Source organism: Nanorana parkeri, unplaced genomic scaffold (genome assembly GCF_000935625.1).
Source record: "Nanorana parkeri isolate BGI_ZX_2015 unplaced genomic scaffold, ASM93562v1 scaffold386, whole genome shotgun sequence".
Classification (NCBI taxonomy): Eukaryota; Metazoa; Chordata; class Amphibia; order Anura; family Dicroglossidae; genus Nanorana; species Nanorana parkeri.
Window position 1 is genome coordinate 496,972 of NW_017306654.1, and position 24,195 is coordinate 521,166.

General features: G+C 41.4%; 1 protein-coding gene across 1 annotated transcript in view; it reads right to left on the bottom strand.

Annotated features, from left to right (window-relative positions):
* Positions 1–813: 813 nt before the first annotated feature.
* Positions 814–24,195, bottom strand: part of BMF (Bcl2 modifying factor) — a 48,033-nt gene continuing 24,651 nt past the window's right edge. Inside the window, exons 3-4 of the mRNA XM_018559273.1 lie at positions 23,329–23,483; positions 814–942 (exon numbers count right to left, since the gene is read on the bottom strand). Coding sequence (XP_018414775.1) covers positions 844–942; positions 23,329–23,483 — 254 coding nt within the window. The 3' untranslated portion in view covers positions 814–843. The remainder of the gene's footprint in view (positions 943–23,328; positions 23,484–24,195) is intronic.

Below are 24,195 nucleotides of genomic sequence, written 5' to 3' on the forward strand. Positions count from 1 at the left end.
AATCATTTCTGCATATAAAGGCGATCACCAAACAGGATTGATTATACAAGCACGCAAAAAGTTTACAACTTCAATAGATAAAGAAAATCACATTTCTGCAGAAATAACACTTGCACCTGATCTAAAACACATAGATGTTACAATCATAGAACTACTGGACTACAAGAAAAAAAATGAGAATGGGAAATTTTACAAGAAAATATAACATGCTTGGGTACCCTTAAGATATGCATTGTGACTAAATGAAATTCGACTGGCTCTCAGTGCATAGCTTCCCACAGTCAGTCTTAATCATATGTGTAGATGGGATTATGAGAAGTACAACTGGACAATTATTTAAGAATACAATTCATTATATTTAAGAAAATACATAATTGAGTATTTTTTGCTTATCATTTCCCTTTATAAAAAATACTCATACACACTTTATCATTTTACTACAATGATCAATGTGGGAATGCTTTCTATAATAACTATGGTAGTATTGCAAAGAGCTTTCAGGTATTTTACATTGTTGGTAAGTGCTTGTACCACTGCAAAAGTGGAAATTCCCTTGATTTATTGTTTTGTTTTTGGTTGCGTAAAACTTATAAGGCACATCTAGAGAAGCATACAGTTGTCATCGTTGTTCACTAACTCATCTTATTACAGTATTACACAGGCTACATCTTCAGACATAAACATGATGTAAACAAGCTGGTTTCTCAGCAGTGCTTGACCACACTTCCCATTTCCTTACAGAAAGTCCTGATTGAGAACGTCCTCATATTCACTTCTGTAAGATATGGAGCAGAGTCCTCCAGTGGTTCAACATCGGATCTGATCACAATATGCTGATGAGTCTCACCTCACATTGACACCCCTATTCCTGTCACGAGGTAACACCAAGTTGCGGAAGAAGATAAAGATCTGGAACCACACTTGGTTTCGGTTTTGCTGAATCTGCAATAAAATAAGATCATGATAAAAATAAATTTTAATACATTTAATAAAAGAGGTTTATCGGTGCAGATAAAAGCCATCCTTCAATACCAGATACTTAAAAGAGAGGGACCACACACTGGAAGATATGTCCCCCAGAATATGACAAGCAGAGGGCACAGGAGTAGTCACCAGGACACAGGAGTAGTCACCAGTATTGCTGTGTTCTCTCTGCAGCTCATCTTTTCTGATTAGTGACCAAAGATGGTCACAAGCAGCTTTAATTTTGAACTGTGGGTGTCCATGTTGGCACTATCGAGCTCAACAAAATTTGACTGCAAAATCAAAGGGTCTAGGTGGAAAATTGTCGGGCAAACATTGACTGTATCCAGTCAGATGCATTCACTGTTCAGGTATTCAAACAGCAGTGGGTGCTGGCTGTTTGGCTACAATAGCTAGGAGGTGGAGATACTTTTATCCCAGTTGTTTAGCACGGATGGGGGAATCAAGTGATTTCTCTCGTTCAGCCCCATGTATGGCTAGCTTTACTATGCCAAATTCACTAACTTACTATCTCCAAATCTCCTGACATTAGCAGTCTGAGGTAGCAGTGTCTTAGATCTCACTCACACTGTAGATATACAGCTGAGGCTGCAGGTACAGGGGTGTTCAGGCATCCTCACATACCCGGTAGCCCATCTTTTTTTTAGGAGAAAGACAAAATGTTAATTTTCAGGGTGCTGCTCTGGCACAATTAACATTTCTAAATGTTCCCTATAACATAGCAAATCTTCATTTAGTTCAGTTCCACTTTAAGTGGCAATATAATGAAGAGTATTTTATTAATCCAGCTCCAGCCGGCACACATTACTATTACATTGTAAAATCTCAGTCCTTCAGATTTACCAACAACTATGTTGTACAAGGGACAGCCTAAACAACCTGATCATCTCATAGTTAATCAGGTTATCCCTGAAAGACATTATTATTATTATACAGGATTTATATAGTGCCAACAGTTTGCGCAGCGCTTTACAATATAAGAAAGACATTACAATCACAATGACATAGTTGTTGGTAAGACTAAAGCTCCCCACACACGTTATGATCAGACTGTACAATTGTCTGTGGATCTAAAAACATCTATGTAGCGCAAGGGCACACCTGAATGGATACAGATTGGTTGGATAGTTTAGGTTGGGCCTACTATTACATAGTTTCAGTTCATCTAAAGCTGGATGTCTTTCACACAATGTACCTTTTGGCTGAACCATAGTTTATGTTATAAAGGGACTTTCCCGCAACTTTACTGGACCTAAAACAAGGGGTAATTTACTCCATAATTACTGTGCAGTGCCTGTATGCACAGCCATAAGATATACCTACAGAGGTTGCAACTCACTATTGTATGAAGATGTTTGAGTCAGCATTGCGATGTGGCTAAATGAACAGCTTGGCCTGTACAGACTAGGCAATTTATGGGATTGTGCCGAATCCTCTGGATTGCCAACTTTTTGGCTGAAAAGTTTGCAGGTTCACTGTCAGAAAAAAGGAGCAACCTGTAATGCAGTGCATATCCCTGAGTCACAAGAGTCATTCATTTGGAGGAATGGATTACCCAGTCCCATTTCTATAAAAGGATGGGCTCACAGCAGCCATATTCTCAGTGTGTGTTTAAACCACTGCTAGTGGCAGCTGACAATTCTGTGTGGAGAGAGATCGTATTTATTTTATTTTTGTAATGTTGGCATTGTTACGTGCGAGGCGAAAGCCTTCCCCGTGTCATGGACGGAGTGCTGCCTGTTAATTACAGGTGGCGCCACATCCAGCTTTTGACAGCTAAGTTAGGTTACACAGCAGCGGGCTTTCCCACTGCTGTGTAACCTAACAGAGTGAGGCATGAGCTGCAACAGCCTCAACTCTTAGCTTTGTGGATGGTTTAGACCAATACCAAAGCGCCATTGGTCCAAGCTGTCCAATCAAAAAAAAGAAAAAAAGAACCACTGAGGACATCGATCTCGATGCTTCACCTGTGATGAGCAAGTGAGGGACAGGGAGGCTCCTCCCTGTCTTCTTCCTTCCTCCTCCCTCCTTCCTCCACAAATAGCTTGGTGACCGAGTTGGGGCTTCCGCGGGATAGGGCGGGGCTTCAACTAGCTGGGGGTGGGGCTTCAGCTGGCTGGAGGAGGGCCTTGGGTTGCTGGGGGTGGGGCTGGGGAATGCCTCACCTAGCACAGAAGGTACCACACGTAACCAAATACTGGTATGAGCATAAAAATGTCATGGTAAAATTAGTAATTGGATAGCTAATATGCAAACAGTTTAGACTGGCCAATCACACCAAAATTTAGAGTGTTGTTGGGGGGTAAAAACATGTGGAAGCAAGTGGTTGAAGAGAAGTTCAAGCATGCTTACTCATCTGAAAACTAGCATTTAGAATAGCAATGATTGGACCAGGAGCTGAATCCTTGGCACCAATTATTTTAATGACAATTCTAAATGAGAACACACAAGAGAAGGCTCCTTGTAATAAATGTCTGCACCAGGCTGCCGAGTAAATAACTGAGCCGAAGTAAAGGGAGCCGAACGCCATTTGGCTATTCACTTCAGCAGAGTACGGCTGATTTCAGCCATACATCGGCAGGCTTCTGCTCCCTCCGGTTCAGCCGAACATGCTCAGCTGAGCCGAAGTGAAGAACACGTTCCACTCAGCCGTATGTTGTCATATAATTACAGTCTACAGTCCTCAAAAGACCTGAGGAGAGTAGCCTGTCATTGTATGACAACAAATGGACGGAGCCAGTGGTGACATCACGGCCGACTCCGCCGATTTGTTTTCATTTTGCCGACACTTGCAATAGCGATTTGACAGCTGCTCCATCTATTTGTTTACATTTTGCAGCCATCTGTCAAGTTTTCTTTCAGCAGGGGCAGTTCGTCGGGTGCGGGCGTCGGTTTAAAAAAAAAAAAAAGACGAGTCAGCGACATTGTGGACAATGCTGGACGTCGTGTTTGACCTTTGGATTATATCGGTGGATCATTTTTTTTATTTTTGGGATTTTCATTTTTTTATTAACAGAATTGTCAAAAACTTTGTTTTGGTTTTTTTAAATAAAGGACTTTTTCTTAAAGAGTGGGCTCTCTATTTACTTTTTACTTTAACCCTTCAGTGAATGAGTAGGGGTACAAGTACCTCTTACTCATTCACAAGGATGGGGGGCAAAATCTGTGTGCCCCTTAATAAAGGGGTACCCCGATGCAAATAAGCCCCCTTCCTGCAGACCCCCACAACCACCGAGTCACGGTTATGGTGGAAGAAGCACTTGACATCATTATCATGGGGACAAGGTGCTTTTCAAGGGGAACCGCTGGAAGAGTACCCTTCCAATGGCCTGTTATGGTGCAGGGAGGGGGGGGCGCTCACTCGTTCCCCCCTATCCCACCCTGCTAGGCCTGTGCTCAGACTAATGGTCTTGTTGTGAATTTTAGGGGAGACCCCACGCACTTTTTTTTTACTTTTTCACTGGGGGTTCCTCTTAACTTTCCTACCAGACCTAAATGTTTTGTTTTTTTTGTTTACATTTGCAAGGAGAACGTTCTCCCCGCTTTGGCTGTGACTTTGGCTTAGCCGAGCTGAGTCTTTATTTACAATTGTCAAAGTCAAACAATTGCAAACTCAGTTGCTTAAACAGCATTACAAAGGATATAGCCGTTGCTTCAGGCTACTCCTTCGGCTTACGTCGTTCCCCCCTTTCCTGCCCTGCCAGGCCTGTGCTCAGACTAAGGGTCTAGTTGAGGAAATCCCCCTTAAAACTTTTGGAGGGACCCAATGCACTTTTTTTTACTTTTTCACTGGGGGTTCCTTTTACTGCCAGACCTAAAGTTTTTTTGTTTTTTTGTTTACATTTGCGCGGAGAACATTCTCCCGGCTTTGGCTGTGACTTCGGCTTAGCTGAGCTGAAGCATATGCCTTCAGCTCAGCTAAGCTGTTAGCTGCTGTATGGGCTGAACGGAAGTGCTCCAGCGGCCTAAGTGAGCCGAAGCTATGGCTATATGCTTCAGCTCGTTTGTGAATAATCCTTATAATAATGCTGCTCAAGCAACTGAGTTTGCAATTGTTTTACTTTGACAATTCTAAATAAAGACACAAGCTCAGGTTTGACATCACTGTTGCACCACTATTCACCCTTTATTAGCCATTTTTCTGGTATACTTTATGTGTATGGACCAGTACTCAGGCCCCCCCTGGAAATTGTGGCAGAATATAGAATCTGGGAAGGGGGAACCTAACCCTAAAGAGGTCAGGCGAGAGAGGGACCCTAGGCTGGGTTGAAAAAAATGCAGCACCAGAGAGTGAGATACAGGATAGTCAAGCAGTCACATAGATGGGGGTCAAGCCAGGTGACAATGTCAGGCGTGCAATAAATAGCCAAAATATAGGACAAGGCCCAAACTGAAGCAAAAGTAGAGAGGTTCACACCAGGTTGGACATGCAAAACTGGCAAAAAGGTGTGTCGAATAACATTACAAATTGCACCCAGGTGATAAACATTGCAATGGGCAGTAAGAGTGTTGTGACCTTCAAATTAAACTATGGTATTTCTCTTGTTATACCATCTAACAGTACCTGTGCACAGAGGCTGCTGTGAGCTCTTTATTGCCCCCTCTCTCATGTCACAGCTCTCTAGCAATATCCCCATAACAGATGGAAAACTTAGAGACACAGACTTTTAAAACTGTTAAGGGTTGCTGCACATCTGTTAGTGTGCAACATCCACTATGAACAGGTACTGTTAGATGGAATGGCAAGGTTTATTAGACAAGCTAGCCAAACAGGGCACACCCTCACACATCTGAGGGCATAATAACCTTTGGATGTGCACAATGGGAGCAAGCAGGAGGCCAGAGGACACAGAGGATGAAGCTGCAGAGACCCAACAGGTGGATGCACTGCCTGAGAGAACCATAATGTGCAACTGCCCGACAGTCAACCATGCCTCAACTCGCCATAGCTGTTATGATGGGGATGGACACAGACAGCATAGCTTGGACTGATTTTCAATCATCCTTCGGTGGAACTACAATCAAAATAAGGCCCCATTATTCTTAAAGGAGAACTATGAGATGAGTGATTTCCACTCACCTCATAGTTCTAGCCGACCTGTGACAATGAGACTGTCACAAGTCGGCTCAGTAGATCGGGAGGTGAGCGAACACATACCGGGTTCGCTCACCTCTCGATCCTGTCACGGCTCTCTGCCGTGACAGGGGGAGGGGCTGGATTCCCCTCTCCGATCTGCCAGCGCTGACTGGCAGAACGGACGGGGGAGGGGGCGGGTACCGTTTGCTCTGCCTCTAGATAGGCAGAGCCAGCTGTCACTCACGCAGCTGGGCGGATCCCGACGTCCAGGTCGGGATCCGCTCCGGCGTCTCAGTATACCATGAGCTGTAGCTCGCGGTATACTGAGCTTAGGGTAACTGGAGGACGCTAGTTTGTGTCCTCCCGTTACACTAAGGAGAACTATGGGGAAAAACACTGACCCCATAGTTCTCCTTTAAAGCTTTGCTTCATATATATGGACATATCACCGAAGGCTCTGTCCACCCAGAAGTGATGTTTTAGTTATAAGCATACCCTGGTGTAAAGTGTAAATGAGCTTGGGTTCTTTTTAACATTCCCTTTTTAAAGCACTACTTATGTGCACCATGACACTAAATACGTTGCAGAATTCTATTCCCCAGTGTAGCCTCGGTTGCCCCAGGTTCTCTACAATCCTTGCCCCCTCATGTAACCAAAAGCCAAGCCAAAGTATCATATGGTCCCTCCCTGGCTACTTAAAGCCTTGCTGGGTGTTACATGGCATTATAGACAGAAGAGTATTGTTTCACTCATACTCTGTCTTTTATGGTGCCCATAGACCTCAGAGGGCAACTGGACATGCAGAGAGATTTGAGATCTTACAGAGGATTTTGTTGCAAAGGCCAGGGATGGTGTTTGTGAAGGCTGTTAGAAAAATTGCTCTCGTCCTTTACAAATAGACAGGAACAGACAAGAAACCACTCTTTGTGCCCCCTTTCCTCCCCCATCCCCCCAGCATCAGAGACAAACTATTATTAGCTAATGCCAAAAAGAAACAATAGAAATAAGGACATATAATCAGTGGGTAGGATTAGCAGTCTCAAAAAGTATATTTCTAATGACCACATGGGAGATTTTACTGTACATAGTCACATAAAAGAAATGCATTACAGAGACAGCTTTACACAGTCAGCAGAATTATAGTACTTGTAATGTGGGGACTGATGGTAATTTATTATATCACTATGAAATATTCTCTACACAGCTGCATGCTGGTCCTGAGGAACAGTAGTACTTAAGTGGTTTAAAATTCAAAACACAAATACTTAAAAGCTGAACTTCAAACCGATATAAAAATGTAATTATGTATCCATTTAAAAAAAAAACAGTTTTTTACACAACTATTAAAAGTAATGGATTTAATATTGGCATAGTGTAATTTGTGAAGTTGCCTAGAGTGAGAGGTCAATAGTCTAAGACAGTCAGGACTTTATTGCTTACAGGGAACATGCTTATAGGAGAGGGAGAACACAGTGATGACCTCATCCTGATGTTGTTGCTTCTTCATTTTGTGATCACAGGCAGGAGTGGGTTCTGGATCAGGTTGCGCTGCTTAAAAAAAAGGCAGGCAGAGGATAAATGACTAGTCACTAGGGATGTTCAGATACCAGTGCCGATGCTTGGCATTTTCACAAGAACTACCAGGGTTGCAGCTGGGACCTAGCTCTGGCACGACACCACTGAACAGAAATCAATAGTCGATATTGTTTTAGAGAAACTGTCACATGACAATAAAGAAAAATGTATCAGTACTTGGATCTGTGAGTACTTGGGCAAGTATCAGTTCTTGTACTTGAAAAAAATGGTATCGGTGCATCACTTATATATATTTATAAAAAAAATCATACATTAAAACAGGAATGCACAAATCACAGGAGCTCCGTGTGCTCCTTACAAATGACAGCTGCCTCCTAACTTTTGAGTTTTTCTCTAGTCTAGTCTTGGAGATAGAAAAGTATCTGTACTTGTACCGAGTGCGGTACTTGCTATCTGAACATCCCTACTAGTCACCATTAATGCCTGCCATCTCCCTGCATCGGATCTTTTTCCCATTACTGATTTATCATGCATAATTCTTTACTTTACTACCGCTGTGTGGAAGCAGCCAGCGTGGTAGAGGCAGGCTTTACTTCCTCCTGTCAAAGCCTCCAGCAAGGAGAACAGTGAGCAGCACAGAACAAAATGATGCAGACGTCCCATCCAAATAATGCAACCAATGGTGAGAAGCAAATATTGTAAGAAGGCGGTTTGCACATTATTACATGGATAAAACTGACTTTTGGGCTTTATGTGAAGCCCCCTTTAAATTTATAAATGTTTGTGAGAAATCTTTAACATTTTTACAAGCTTCTTCTGCCTTATTCAATGGACTTGTCTTATAAGGATTGAACTTGATCCATGAACCCATGTACACTTATGCTTTGAAATGAACCTTTTCTGTGTAAAACTCTGCTGTCTACACTGAAACACTTCTTCATTAGATAAATCACTGAACTTGTCAGAGCAGCAGCTGCATACACAACAAAACCATTTTCAGCAGCGGTCTTTATCCCTCGCTGCATAGTTCCAAACCTTCCTTAAAATCCCAGGGTGAGGGGTTTCAGAGCGAGCAATGATCCATCTGTAAGTGATTTCACACTGAGTGGGTTGCAAGGTTAATCTTCAAATTAAACCACACTGCTGAGACAGCAAAACGTTGAGTTTTTATACAGCACAAAACACAACCATCCTCCCTCTCCATTGCTATCACCCTGATAATACAACTCCTTTTTCATTTTGCTTTGGAATCAAAAATGTAATTTATGATCTATGTGGGATTTTCCTGTGTTCCAAATGTACTTTTTCAAGACTGAAAACAGTAAGCGTCTGTTACTAAATGATATGTTACATCATTCTTCTAGAATAATATTTAATTGCTTTTATTTTTCTTTGGGGCCTATTGCTAGCATGCATTAGGAGCTATCCACTCTGCTTTCCGCCAGATCCTTTGCATTATTTAAAGTATATTCGGGGCGTCCCGAGGCTTACCGGGTGACACCCCTACGTGACGTCATCGCTCATGCCGTCACGACGAGTGTGTGCGATAATGTCATCGCGCATGCTCGACGATCTTATTGATACCTGCCGGCGGCCATCTTGGTGATGGATGCCAGCAGAGAGAGGAGGGGACAGTCACCCGGTGGGATAAGGTATGCTGCTGGGTCCCCTCCTCTCTCCCGAAACTGTCAAGCTCTCGGTCCTTGACTTTTCAGAGGGAGTGATATCAAAATGACTGTCAGCCATTTTGGTGTCACCCCTCCAATGGTGTCACCTGGTTGCGGGCCGCACCCCCAGCACCACCCTTGTGACTGGACTGAGTATATATAACCCAATCGCTAAAAAAATATACATTAAACTTTAACATGTTCACATAATTTAAAAAATGTAGGCTTCCGTATTTTTAAATCTGCAAATTGCGTTAAAATAATAATTGGTAATTCTGTCATGAAGGTCCTTGTTCCTTTTATAGGGTGACAACACTGTCCCTGTCTACCAATTGTGCTCCTGCATAGTCACCCTGTCACCTGGTTTCTGATAGAGTCTTCAAGTGGCTGTTTCAAATACACATTATGCAGACATGGCCTAACCTGTGAAATGCAATGTGGCCATCACCAGAGCTCATGTATGTAGACAGAAAGTGGCTGCAAATAGATTGCAGAAAAATAGCAGTGCTGAGAAGCAGCAAAGGATAAAAAAAGGGCGAAAACAGGTATTTTATTAAAACAAATGCCAAATGCTTATGATTGAAGGTGCTTTAGAAAACATATCTGTGAAGGTTCTCATTTATCCAGGTCATGGTATACCTAGTAGTAGTTGGACTCATTCAACAAGACTTGTTCTGCAATGATGAAGACATTTTATAGCTTACCCAAGTCTCTTTTTCAGTCCTAATGAGTGATAGGAATTTACTCAAGCATCTATATCCACAAAGGTAGCACAGACACTGTAATCCAAACACCATGCAATGTGTCAAGGCAGATTTTATTTGTCCAAGAACAGGATGGGAGATGTGAAAATTGTTCCCTGTTCCTGTCACTAAAACAAGGTGATTTCACAACTTTCACACTTCCCACCTTGTTCTTGATCCATCAACATCTAACTTGACACCATCTTGTTCTTGGACCATCAATATCTGCCTTGACACCACAAAATATGTCCCATTTGCCACAGACTTGTAGTTCTCCATGGAGTATAAGTGCAGTGATGTTGCCGCACTTGTAGTGCATTCATACTCCCTCCCATCCCAAATCTTTAAGTCTATACCTTACAATAGAGATGGGCTGGGAGGTAGAGTCCGCAGGATCCTGAGCATTTTAATAGTTTGCAGGTTCCAATGCAAACAATTAATACATGTACATGTTTTATTTTATAAAATGTGTGTGCATTTATTGATTATTTTGCAAAAGGTGGACTACAGCTTTAAGGGTCAGGGCATGTGGGGTAACACTTTTTTTACACCTGTTTACAGAGCTACAATGCCAGCATTGAGAGTTATCAAATAGTGAAAAAAAAATCAACATACTGTACAGTTTATGTAGAGCCAAAACCTGTTGTTTTAGTTTTGGATAGATGATTGTATACAAATATTTATATACGCATTAGGAAATAACAATATCAAAGTTTAAAGCGAACATGCTGTGTCACAGTTCTAGACAGGAAGTTCATCCAGTTTCTTGGTAACCTGATTAAGCAAGACTAAAGGCCAGACACAAACTTCGAGAACTTTTATTATGCAACACCAGTTACACACTACCTATTAATTATTAACTTGTGAGACACACGCTGTACCAAGCACTATCCCGTACTTTCCCAACGTGATCCTCACTTGATCTCCATATTTCTACTTAATTTCTATAATGCTATAAGAGCATTATAGATTGTATCTCTCGTTACCATCTTGTCTTGAATTGTATTGTAATGTCTTCCTTATATTGTAAAACGTTGCGCAAACTGTTGGCGCTATATAAATCCTGTATAATAATAATAATAAGAGTCCTAACAGAGACATCATAGTGAAATTAACATGTATGCTCATAGAGCTGGGGGTGTTCTGCAGATAATAAACTTTGTGTGCTTTTAAAGTGGAGCTGACCCGGCTGAAAACATTACTAAGATAGCAACAGCGCTGATGTGCAGAACTGTTGATGATAACTCAAAAAAAACCTGCGTTAAACAGGTCATAGTGGGCTTGATTGTTTGCCAATTCCTGCTGAATCAGCCAATATTTCAGCTATGGGTGGCCCTGTCGGCACCACCCAGCTTGACAAAAATGTTTTAATTAATAGTCAACTTAGCCGAGTTGAAAATTCTTGGCTGAACAATGGCTGTATATTATCAGATGCAGCCACTGTTCTAGTTTTCAGACAGCCATGGGGCTCTAAATTGAGTGATTTAGGGTGTAACATAATAGATGGTCACATTCCCCAGTCCTCCAGCCCACTCACCTGAAGGTTGGGGTTCTTCTCCCTACAGCATTTAGATATTTTATATATTGGCGTGGCTGTGTGTGGCTTCAGCCACATCATCCATTCACAGATCCATGTTAATGGAAGACTACAAGTCCAATCTGCCTGTGCAGCAGAGGGACTCATAGACCACAGGTGGGGTGATGTCACTGCACTTGTAGACAGTTGACTACTTCCTTCAGTCCCATAACAAACATCCATACCTTCTCTTTAGATGAGGGTCTGGCGAAAGAGCCTGCAGGAGCCTGTGCATTGTACCCGCAACCCAAAAATTGTGGCTGCAATGTAGTGCAGGTTCTAATGCAAAAAAATTATAATTGCACATTTATTATTTTATGCATTTAAAATTTGTTGCAAAAGTTGGCCTATGCTTTTATAACTATTGATATACTAATGATAACGAAGTAAAATAAGCTAATTGCTGTACTGGGGATTGGATTATGTAACAACCTTACTGAGTCAAGCTGGAAAATAAGAGGAAGCAAAATGAGGTAAACAAGAAGGAACCATTTAAGAAGTGAGTATATCACTTCTATTTTATAGGTGTATTTTCCCCAAAGGCAAAATATACTTTTATTATAAAGAAGAAGACTCACCCTATTGTATCACATTACTGATTGTGAAAGAGTTGCCTCAGGGAATATTTTGTGATAAAACAGTTCATGCTGTGATCAGGTCATAAAGCTTTCTTGCTTAAATAACAAAAAAATGATTATTTATCAATGTGTCTTTAAAGGAACCTGGCATGACACAAATGTCATTGGGCAGACATTGTGTTGCAGCGTGCTCCAGGGCTACTCTATTGATTCTTCCTTTACAATCTGTTAGGATGGTCAAGAAGTGAGAGCTCTTACTAAGTTTAATAGGTCCAGTTGATTGTTATTTGCCAAATTAAGAGTCACAAGAGTCTTCACACGTGTTTCAGTGGCTCACCAGTCCCCTGTCATCAGGGCTTGTACCCACAGAATAAGCAACACACTGGACCAGGATGAAAGGGGTAAAAATAATCTAAAAAGTGTAGATAGGTTCCTTGGGGTGCTGGTCAGACAGTTTAAAGCTGAGTTTACATTAGTAGATTATTATCTGGCTAAACAAAAACAAAATCTATCAGATTCCTCCATTCATGATAAACATGGATGGAGGATGAAGGAAGCTCCTGCTGAGTCTATTCTATTTTGACAGTCGGCTGTTTGGGCGACAATTTTGTGCCAGGCTCCTCGATTTTTCAATCTAAATTTGTCAAACAGTAGGCAGCAGACAGGACCACCAGCTTGGTAATCTTCGCTCAGTGTCTGACCAGCTTCATAGTCTGTCAAGTCACTGACCTGCCACAAGCATGTATACATCAGATGTTGGGACACCTGGTATTCCCATAAATGTCCCCAGGCAGTGACTTAATAAGCAGTGCAACAATGATGCTTGGAAACATGCACCTTCTAATCCACAAATGGCAGCTTCCATATTTCTGCCCCAATACAGCACCCTCCCTTTGTAAGGTTTAATAAGTACCAGGTAATGTTATACTAGAAAGAAACAGCTGGACAGGTAAAGTATAAATCTGGCAAGCAATACATAAAAGCCATATTCAATCACATTGATGAAAGCGGCTTTAAATATATGTTGTTACAGGTATATATGCAGCTATTGGGTTACCAGCTGTACGCCAGGTCTCCCCCAGGCACACAATCTATGAAACACCTAGACCTATCCTATGCAGGAGGTATAGCATTTGCTAAATGTTTTATCCCTTTAAACACGCTACAAGTACAGACAAAAGAATTGTTGGTGTGCCAGAAATAAAGCATGCTCCTACTATCATCTTGCACAGTACAACACAGCTTTGAATTCCTTAGTGTCAGCCCTGGTGTCAGTCCTGCCTACTACATTTCTGATGCATTAGAAAGAACACAGCTCGTAAAACCTCTGGCTAATTCAACAAGTATTTTTTCACATGAAACAGACCAAAAAGGAGCAAATACAAGAACTTCATTGTTACGGTGCACAGAACATGATAAGTACAGAGGATTTCATGATAGCTGAGACATACTTCAAGTGTGTCTGTTACACACTAAACTCATTTCACCAGCAGGCATAGGTGAAAATCTAAGCAGAGTCTTCCTAATCAAAGCAGAAAGACATCAACTTTGTGGACAACCATGGAAATGTAGGCTCAAAAGTTAAAGTGACATGTTAAAGGAGAACTACGGGGCCAGGGCTGTTCCCCATAGTTCTCCTAAGGGTAACGGGAGGACACAAACTAGCATCCTCCCGTCACCCAAAGCTCAGTATACTGAGATGCCGCAGCCGGGACGGATCCTGACATTACTGTTGAGATCCACCCAGCTGCGGGATTGACAGCTGGCTCTGCCTATCTAGAGGCAGAGCTAGCTGTGCCCGCCGCCTCCCCGTCCATTCCGCCAGTCAGCGCTGGAGGATCGGACAGGGGGGGGGGGATCCCTGCAGGGAGCCGTGAGTGACAGTCTCGGCTCTCTGCAGGGATAGATCGAGAAGTGAGCGAGCGACGCTATGTGTTCGCTCACTTCCCGATCTATTGACCCGACCTGTGACAGTTTCATTGTCGCACGTCGGCTGGAATTATGAGGCTGAGTGATTTTCACTCGCCTTATAATTCTCCTTTAATGTGAGTACACACCTTAAATGATGCCTCTTGATCCGATCATCTTCTTCTTTCCTGTAGTTTTCAGCTGTCCCTCCAGCGCTGGTGGCGGTCTACGATGCAGCATTAACTCCTCTCTCTTTCTGGCACTACATGTCCCACAGAGTCTGTGCGGGCGCATGCTGCAGCATTTTCGTCTCCCGGCCAAAGATTTGAACTGCGCATGTGCCCGCCCCAAGATCCTTTGTGGCCACCCAAGAATCTTACATGTTCGGACAGGAGCGCGTGGCGAAGACACAGGTAAGTTTTAACCTGTTTGAAAAGTTTTTTTTGTTTTTTCTATGTTTTTGCATATATCTACTGCTTGCTAGCAGTAGATATATGCAAAAACCGCTGAGGGTTTAATAACCCTTTAATGCTGAAGGAAGGGAACTAGTGGTTGCTAATAAATGCATTAGAACATTTCTGAAGATGTGAAATTAAAGTGTAGGTCCAGACAAAACTTTTTATTTATGTTTTGATAGAATGGGTAAGGATTAAAACTGCTGTTGGGTTTTTACTGTTATCCAGATCAGATAAAGACATTTCCCCGCACTATCTTACATAGGGACAACAATTTCACCAGACAGGAAGTGAGCATAAAATGTCAACAGCAAGATAGATAGAAATACATAATGCTATTTATATAATGGAGCTCCAGGCACACAGGTTATTGTTATTGTTCAGAGAACTATTACTTCTGATCAGGCTTCCCTCTGTACATTTGGCCTGCTCTGGATATGAGAGCTGTGGGTATCATAAATACTACTGTCGTTTCAACACCCCATCTCCCCATGGCCACTGACAGAATGATGTGTGTTATCTGAATGCCAAGGAGAGATGGGGGCGGGAAAAGTCATGAACTTGGCTTTAATATCACATGTATTCAAAAGGGTTATAGAGGTGTTTATACGGAATTGGTACATATGGCTAGGTAAATAACAGGCGGGGCTTCTAAAAGGAAGAAAGGAAAGTACAGTGGGTTAAGGAAGGAAACATTTTACAAATTTTTTTAAACAAATATGCTAGAATCTGTGCTTGTATTAAAGTAATTTGCCCTTGGCATAATGCCGTGATCCAGTAAGACGACTGGACATAGTCATGTCAGATTATGTTAGAACTGCCTTTCTCAACCAGGGTGCCATGGTATAAAAGGGTGGACTCTGATATGAAAGTGGGGCATCTGATATGAATGGGGGGCTTCTGATGTGAATAGGGTCTACTGATGCAAAGGGTACCTCCGATGTGAAGGGGGGGATCTTCCTTTGAAGGGGTGCACTTTGATGTGGAGGGGGAAACCCACTTTTTTTGTGCTTTTGCATTCCCACACTTTTTTGTGTGCTTTTGGGTTCCCCCCAATTTAGACTGTGGTGCCTTGAGATTATTCATACTTTTAAAAGGGAGCCGTGACTAAAAAAAAGTTTGAGAAACACTGTGTCGGAAGATATTTTTGGTTAACCCCCATCTTCAGTGGAGTTGTCCACTGAAGAAGTGAGTAACTCCAAAACATGTTTCTGAGATCTCAATTTGCCCCTCCTCCTCTGACTGCATGTTTTTTGTAGAGTAATTATCTTTAAAGTGTTTTTACTTTTTTTTACACATGCATTTGTATGGAATTATACTGTGCATAGTACACGTATGCAATCTGGCCTTTGTTCAGTATTATTAATTTGCTTCAATAAAATGCACATATGAACTTCAGGTTTGCTAGCCCTGTATGATTTTTGTATGTTGTTATATGTGGGGGCATCTAGGATTCTACCCCGTATGTGGGCAATCACACTTATTGTGCACTGGAGCATCTTACACATGAACACAGCCTCAGTCATATAAAGTTAAGTGGTCACAGACACCTTAGTTAAAATCATGGTTAGCCCTTCTGAGATTTGTTTCAGAGTTAGGTATTGTTCAGCCATGCATAGAGATACTGCAATTGTTAACGTCTCATAGCATAAAAAAGATTTAGCTCTTAAACATTACTATGAAACCACTTCAGTGTCCTCAGGGTAATCTTTAAACTCAGTTTTCTGGGAAGATATAAAAAAAGCAGTAGTCAGGTGCTGGCAGTGCACTGTGGGTAGTAAAATGTCTTATGACTCAGAAGCTAAATATAGAAAGCGATATAAACAGGGAGGAGATTGCAACCACAAAACACACACACGGCCATGCTGTCCCTTGTTTCACTCACGCGATGCCTCCCCCTCCCTCCCCTCACTTTCCACAGCCATGCTTATTTTCTCTCACCCTGTTCAACCCTTACAGCTTTTAAAAAGGAAAATCTGCAAAACTGTGATGCCTGTAATAATTGCTCAGGCAAAACTCTTCCCCAACTGCTCAGAGCAAATTTGGCTAAGTCTGCCATGTACATTAGATAGTGCTCAAGCACGCAGGCAATACAATCACTCCATTAACATGCAAGCTTGTAATTCCCGGCTGGGCATGTTTATTCGAAAGGGTAGCAGGAAAGAAGCCAGACACCCCATCATCTGCCTAAGCTCAGGGGAGACAACAGAAGACAGGCCAGAAGTCCCACCCAGGCAAATGCTTGTTCTCCTGAGAAGGAACAGCTGGGGATGTCTGCTACAACCCACAGACATGCCTGTCATCAACCAATATAAACATTATCATCTAGATTGAGGTCGATCATTTAATATCACTAAGTAATTTCATAAATCACTGTGTGCATGATTGTTTTAAGGCCAATCAGCACCAATAGGTAAGACACAAGTCTTTCACAAGTATGCTATAGAAACAAGAGCAAGGGAAATTGAAATTACTGCCTCGATTTCCATATTCACAACTGCAAAGAATTTGTCAACAAGTTACACAGAATATGGGAACCACAGACACCCACACGATGAACTGCATGGATCTGGATGAACCTGTGCCTTCATTCAACCTTACCAACCAACTATGTAGGTATGTGGATTGAAATTAGAGCCAGAAGAGACAATGGTAATGGTGTCCTATGATGCCACATCCCTTTTCATTTGTATATCAACTGCAGACACCATTGATACTGTAATGTAACATCTAAAACGAGATAAGACTCTTCACAGCCAAAGAGAACACAAGCCAGATCAAGTAAGTTCCTCGCAAGACCTTTGCCTCAACACCATTTTTTTCAAGTAGAATTACTTCTACACACAGAAACATGGATGTGCTATGGTATCACTTGTTTCTCATATTGTAGCTAACCTGTACATGGAAGAGGTGGAGAAGAGAGCCTTAAACCCTTTCAGGGTATTAACACCAAGTCATCGATTCAGGTATGAGGATGATGCGAGGGTCATGATTCGAACAGTGGAAATATAAGCTTTTAGTGGGAATTTAAATTCATTGGACAAAAACATCAAGTTTACACCAGATGAGGCACAGAACAAAAATTACCTCTTTTTACACTGTGTGTTACATGTCTGGAAGGGTGGCGACGGCTTAGACATTGAGGACTACAAGAAACCGACGCACAGAGATCAGAAGCTGCTTTTTGACTTCCACCACCTACTGGGACGTGAACTGGGGGTTATTAAGACTCTGCAACATCTGGTTAAGATGGTAACAACAAACATAAACAGGGCTATTCACAAAAGGGTGAAGTTTGGAGAAGACAGGAGAAGCGAACAATTGAGGACAACATAGCAGATTAGGACAAATTCTCCAATTGAGCTCCCATTCCAGTTCAGCTATGTTGTCCCAGATTGTTCACTTCTCCTGCCTTCTCCAAACTCTTCACCCTTTTGTGCATAACCCTGAAAGAGTCTAAAGACATAAACAAAGACATTTCAGTGGGTCTTTGATAGCTTGTGGTTACACACTACACTACCGTTAGAACATCCACAAGGTCATGATACACAAGAAATTAAATAGTATAATCCAGGATAAAGAACAAAGATTTGAAGCAATATGGTCTCCTTGGATGAAATATAATAACATGTAGTTGTTAAATGAACTAAGATAATGCACGCGAAGAGGGATGAGAGGGAACCCATAAGGAGTCATTTTATGTAATCTGTAAGGAGGGAGGGGTGAGAGGGGAGAGGAGACCTAATTAGAGACTCCTCCCCCTACCTCCATCCCATTATTTCAATTTTGCATTTTTCTCCCTTTTTTTTTGTTTTTGTTGTGTGGGTGTTTTTGGTTTTTGCCAATCTTGGTTATTGTTAAGTGGTATATATGGTCCGGTGATATACCGTTAAGAGGGATGGGTTTTATCTATGAATGTTTATCATGTAAAAATATTACTAGGAAAATGAGTACTATAAGGAGAAGGACACCAAATGAAAACCCGTAAATAATAACGCTATGCATCACCAGAGCTGTATGTTTTAAGTGTTTTATGTAATTAGTATGGTATGTTGTGAATGTTTTATGTATTTATTGTAAAAACAAATAAAAATAAATTGGAACATTTTAACATCTCTAGCCTGGCATTTTGACAACAATTTACACCTTCAGCCATGCAAATCGAAGGATTAAGACTTATGAAGCCTTCCTGGCACCAAGGATGAGATTATGTAACTGGAACAGGGTGGTTCCATACATGCAATCCTTTTTGGACAGTAATGTCTGCCTTCCCATGGTGATTGGATTAGGGTGCCTGTGCTACTTGTGTGGATATAACCAAATGTGTGGTATTTTCATGACATCCATTAGAACTGAAGAAATGGCTTGAATAACCTATGAAACGTCTTCAACAAACAGAATAAATCCAGTTAAATATGACAAACTACTTCTAGCTATCAGTCATAATTAGTAGGTTACCATGGACAACCTTGCTCAACAAAGCAGGGCCAGTCCTCTGATATGTCACCCTATACACCTAATTGGATGACACTGAGTTTTCTAAAGCACTATGTATCTTAAACAATTGGCATGGCTTTCTTTTTTGCTAAACTACTGTTTTACGTTTTTTTTTTTTTATTAAATACATTATATTAACCTGTTTTCCTGTCACAAGACAGTATGATCAAATATATATTTTTTAGCAAGGTTCCTTTTAAACTTCCCATTAACATGGGAAGAAACATATAAAAAGAGGAAGTTCACTCAGTTTGGCAAGATGCAGTCTAAATTATGCCCATTGTTTATTTCCTGGGTACAACCAGAGGCAAATTCTGCAGGATGCAATGTAGTTCATATGCCTCTCAAGGGTTTTACAGCACCTCTATTCCGTGCCCTGTTGGAGTTTATTGGAGAGTGCATCAGAAATAGTAAATGGGATTTTCTGATTATGACACCCTTTTGTAAATCTGTTCATTGTGCCATCTGTTTATTTTATTAATAGCATAATGTTACAATGCACTATGATGGGATCTGCTTTATAGGGACAACTACTGTACTGACAACCAAACAAGAGAAAGGAAAGGAAAGATGATTTCATACTTTGTACGTTCATAAGTCTTCTAACTACTCTTCATTCTTCTGCTTGCAGCAGGTCAAATACAGGTCAGATGGAAGTGAACTACAGGTCAAATGCATCTGTTAGCGAATTCTAAATGATCTCAGAAGTGTATGGGTGTTGGTCATTTATATCAGAAGCAATGAGGGCCATTATGTGCAGATGTAGCCCTGAAAGTATCACACTTGTTCTGTTTGGATATTAAATCAGAGGGTATAACTACCAGACAGGAATGTAGGGAAAACCATATATACTTCAGACCAGGGGCGTAACTAGAAATCACAGGGCCCCATAGCAAAATTTTGTATGTACCATCATAGACCCCACACAGTCCATCAGAGGCCCTTTGGAGCCCACCCGACACCCTGCAGGGCGAACCAGAGGACCTGCAGGGCCCACCTGACACCCTGCAGAGCCCACCTGAGACCCCACACAGCCCACCTGAGACCCCACACAGCTCTCCTGAGACCCCGCACAGCCCTCCTTAAACCCCGCACTGCCCTCCAGAGACCGGGCACAGCCCTCTTGAAACCCTGGATAGCCCACTCGAGATCCTGCAGAGCCCACTTGAGACCCCGCACATGCCAGGGACCCCGCACAGCCCACTTGAGACCTTTGAATAAACAATAAGAAAGGCCAGAAAATAACTACAAACAGTTAAAACTGTAGTGTTCTCTTACATTAGTGGTCATTAGATTGGTGGTCAATGGAAGACGGTTCACCTTACATTGGTGGTCCTTGGGCGAACAGCCTCTTACACAAGTGTTAAGTGGGAGAATGGTCCCACTACACAGTTGGGCAGTGGATGAATGCTCCTTACATTGGTGGTCAGTGGGAAAAATGCTTATTACATTGGTGATCAGTGGGAGGAATGCTCATTACATTGATGGTCAGTGGACAAATGCTCCATACATTGGTGGCCAGTGGAAAAAATGCTTCTCACATTGGCGGTTGGTGAGAAGAATGCTCTTTAGTGGGAAGAATGCTCCTTACATAGATAGTTAGTGGGAAATAATGCCCCATTTACAAATAGCTAAGAGGATTATTGCAATCAGTGGTTACATATCTGAGAAGCAGAAATTGCATAATGCTGAAGAACCCCTAGCAACCTTTGGAGGAACCCTGGTTGAGAAAGGTTGCTTCAAAGTGAACATGCATGTTTATGAACACCTTTAGGCAAATTCTAAAAAAAATTGCTGGTGATACTCAGGGCAATATCCAGGCATTTTCAACCCTTTTTAATAAACATCTATCACAGAAACAAGTGAAGGACTCCATGCAACCTACAAACCACACTTCCTTTTGAAAATGTAAAAAACTGGTAGCAGGTGGTCTTGATTCATTTGGTTGTTTTTCAACCAACAGCTTGTCGCTATCATTGCCTGAAACCTGATATGTGTATGACCAGCATACAGGTAGCGTGCCTCTATCTGTAAACATTGATTTCTTGAAAGTCCAGTTAATTACAGGTTACAGCAGTAAAGTACAGATAGGAGTTTAATGTTCAGTTAAAAAAGTGAGATCACAGCTTGCCTTGTCAGTTGTTAATAGAGCTAAACAGCTAGCTACATCAACATGCCCTCTGGTTACATTTAATCTGACAGAACAGTGTTTAACCAGAGCCAGAATATACAGAACAGGGAGGAGTGCATTTCATTTTACCTTCCCTATGGTTTTTTTTTTTGGTAAAACATTGGACGTGCGCCATTCTTTGTGACCCCCGCCTCCTAGCCATTTTCTTTCCTAACAAAAAGTGACAGGGCTAAAACATTGCGTAATGACAGAAAAGAGTCAGATTTCTGTAAAACCTGTTCTGCAGCTGCCTGATTTTTGAGCAGATAAAAAAGTACAATTCTGCAGCGGACAGAAAGAGAAGTTATAAACTCTGACATTCATTTAAACGACTATATAAAAGCATGTCGTTCACTATATACTCTACTGTGCTGGGGTGAGGAAAGCTTCTGAATTTAACATTGTATAGTGATATATTTAATGGAGAAGGGCAGCATTACATTTTGGCCAGAAATAGTTTACTCTGTATTATAGTCAACATCCTTCAAAACGTTGCTGATTTATTGACATATTTATTTAATTCATATCTTCAACCAATCTGTTCCTACATTAAATAATGCCTAAAATAATATGAGAAACACTGTCCCATTACCGGTGTTAAGGGTTACTTACAGACTCTAAACCCTTACCCTCTCAATCAAGGTAATTATTGTATTGTACCCAAAGCAAGCACAGCCGGAATGTAGAGTTTGCATCCCAATGCTGGTAACAAAGAAACATGGTACAACTAAGTTAAGCCAAAGTATGTCCCATCGCACTCCTGACCGGAAGCAAACCCAAAGGCAGGGTGGGTGCGGCAGTGACAGCAGATGCCTCAACAGACCATATAAAAATTCAAAATAGAAGGTCACTCGCACTCCAAAGCGATGCCAAGTCAATCTCTTTATTGACTATAAAAGTGTAACATCCCAGAGCTATGAGATGTTACACTTTTATAGTCAAAAAAGAGATTGACTTGGCATCGCTTTTGGAGTGCGAGTGACCTTCTATTTTGAATTTTTATATGGTACAACTAAGGACGCAAGGTGAAGAGGGGGCCATCTGAGAAAATTCTGAGCAAGGAGGATCCCCACACTCTATTCCTTTACATAAGCCACCATCCCAGCAGAAGCTCTTAAAATGTCTTATTTTGATGACTGTAGCTCATGTTTGTCTTGCCTGAAAGCAGAACTTTCAACTCTAAACCCTTGTTAATGCTGATGCTACACCCATATAGTATATAACTTCCGTCTGTCTTCATTACCTGCACCTCTTTATCGACTCTCCAAAAATTATATTCATGCTTCACTAATTCTGTTACTTGTATGACTCACTTTTGAGGTAAACTTCCCTCACTTTCTGCCCAGGTGATGGTTGTCAAGTAGCATGGGCAGTGATGAGAAACCTCCTCAACAGATACACAAACAGCATTAAAACCCAGCAGAGGATCTAGCCTTTCCCCATTCTACCCAATACCACAACAAAAAAGATTTGGTTGCAGTTGGGCTTTAAATACCCAAACACCGGACACATGTCTAACAATCCTTACTCAACCTCCATTCTGATGAAATCTCTGGTTTACAGTGATCTAGTCAACTGTTAGAAATGTAAATAATCCCTAAAAAACCCACCTGATCAGAAAAACTTTACCATTTCCAGCCAATACAATCTTCAATACCTAACATATTGAATATTCCATTTGGCTCTTAGTATGTAGGAGGAGCCTACATACCAAGTCTCCTAGTCTCCCTGCTAGTCTCCTATCAGCCAAGGACAGTTCCACCTTTTATTTATATCTGAAGTTGGCATGGAGCTGCAAAAGTGACCAGCTATGACACTAGCCATTTGGGAGCTTGAACGATTGGTGCAGAGATGACATGAGCACACCAGAGACATGCCTTGTATGTAGGATACACTGTGCATGTGCTAATAAGCAGAATGCACATACAGCAGCTGCAGAACACCACATTGGTATGTTTGATTAGGGATTTATTCACATGTATTAAACATTTCTAACTTGAGCTTTCTTTTGGGAATCAGTTAATTCGGTAGGTTTAGCACTTTAATATAGTAGAACATTATAAATCAAATAGGGTTTTAAAAGGTTGCATTGAGAAGCATTTGATTGATGAAACTATCATAAAAATGAACAATTTACCCTTTGTAAGTGAAGTCGATGGAACTGATCTCCGATACACTGTAACTTCCGAGCGATCCGCCTTTCAGCACTTTGCTCCAGTCTCCTGTGCTGTGTCTCCTCTCCTAATTGCATATCTAGGTCTGTAGGCTGGTGTAAAAGGTAACCAGCGTTTCCTGAAACACACATAAGAGTCTTTATTATTGTACATACAGTACAGGTAATATAAAATTATATCTATATACTGTATATATATATATATATTTTAGTCATCACACCTATCTGTCTGTTTCTCCAACTGTACACAAAGTTCTAATGACTAACTAACATGGATTAAAGGATTTTTCAATATGCCCACTGAAACAGTTCATTTCAAGGGCATCCAGTCATGTAGCTGAAACAATCTCTTCACTTTGACAGTGTAACAATTAGTGGGAGATAAGACGTAAAAGCTGTCAACCTGGAAAAACACATAATGGAAAATGTTAAGACTTGGCACGGGGATTGGAGATCATTTGGCATATATCTGGTGTCTATCAAAGACAAGATCTCTTTCTATATACATAACACAAGTGAGCTGCAGAGAAAATGTAAAGTCCATCTGACTTCAACAACTGATAACTGTAATGGAGGAAGTTTAGCTTAAAATAAACCTGTGGATAGGATATAGACATTCAAGTTTTTGTACATATCATTAATAAGCAGTAAATGATCTTTAAAGCAAGCCCTTACTGACCTCTGTAGCTGAAGGCACCGTGAAGCAATTAATTCTCAAGGTTTACAGCAGAAGCACTAAAGTTGTTCAAGTTGCTGTCTCATCAGCTCAGCTCAACCTGCTCCCCTCTTCCAGCAGTGACTTAGATGTCTTCCAACCTTCCAACATACCAG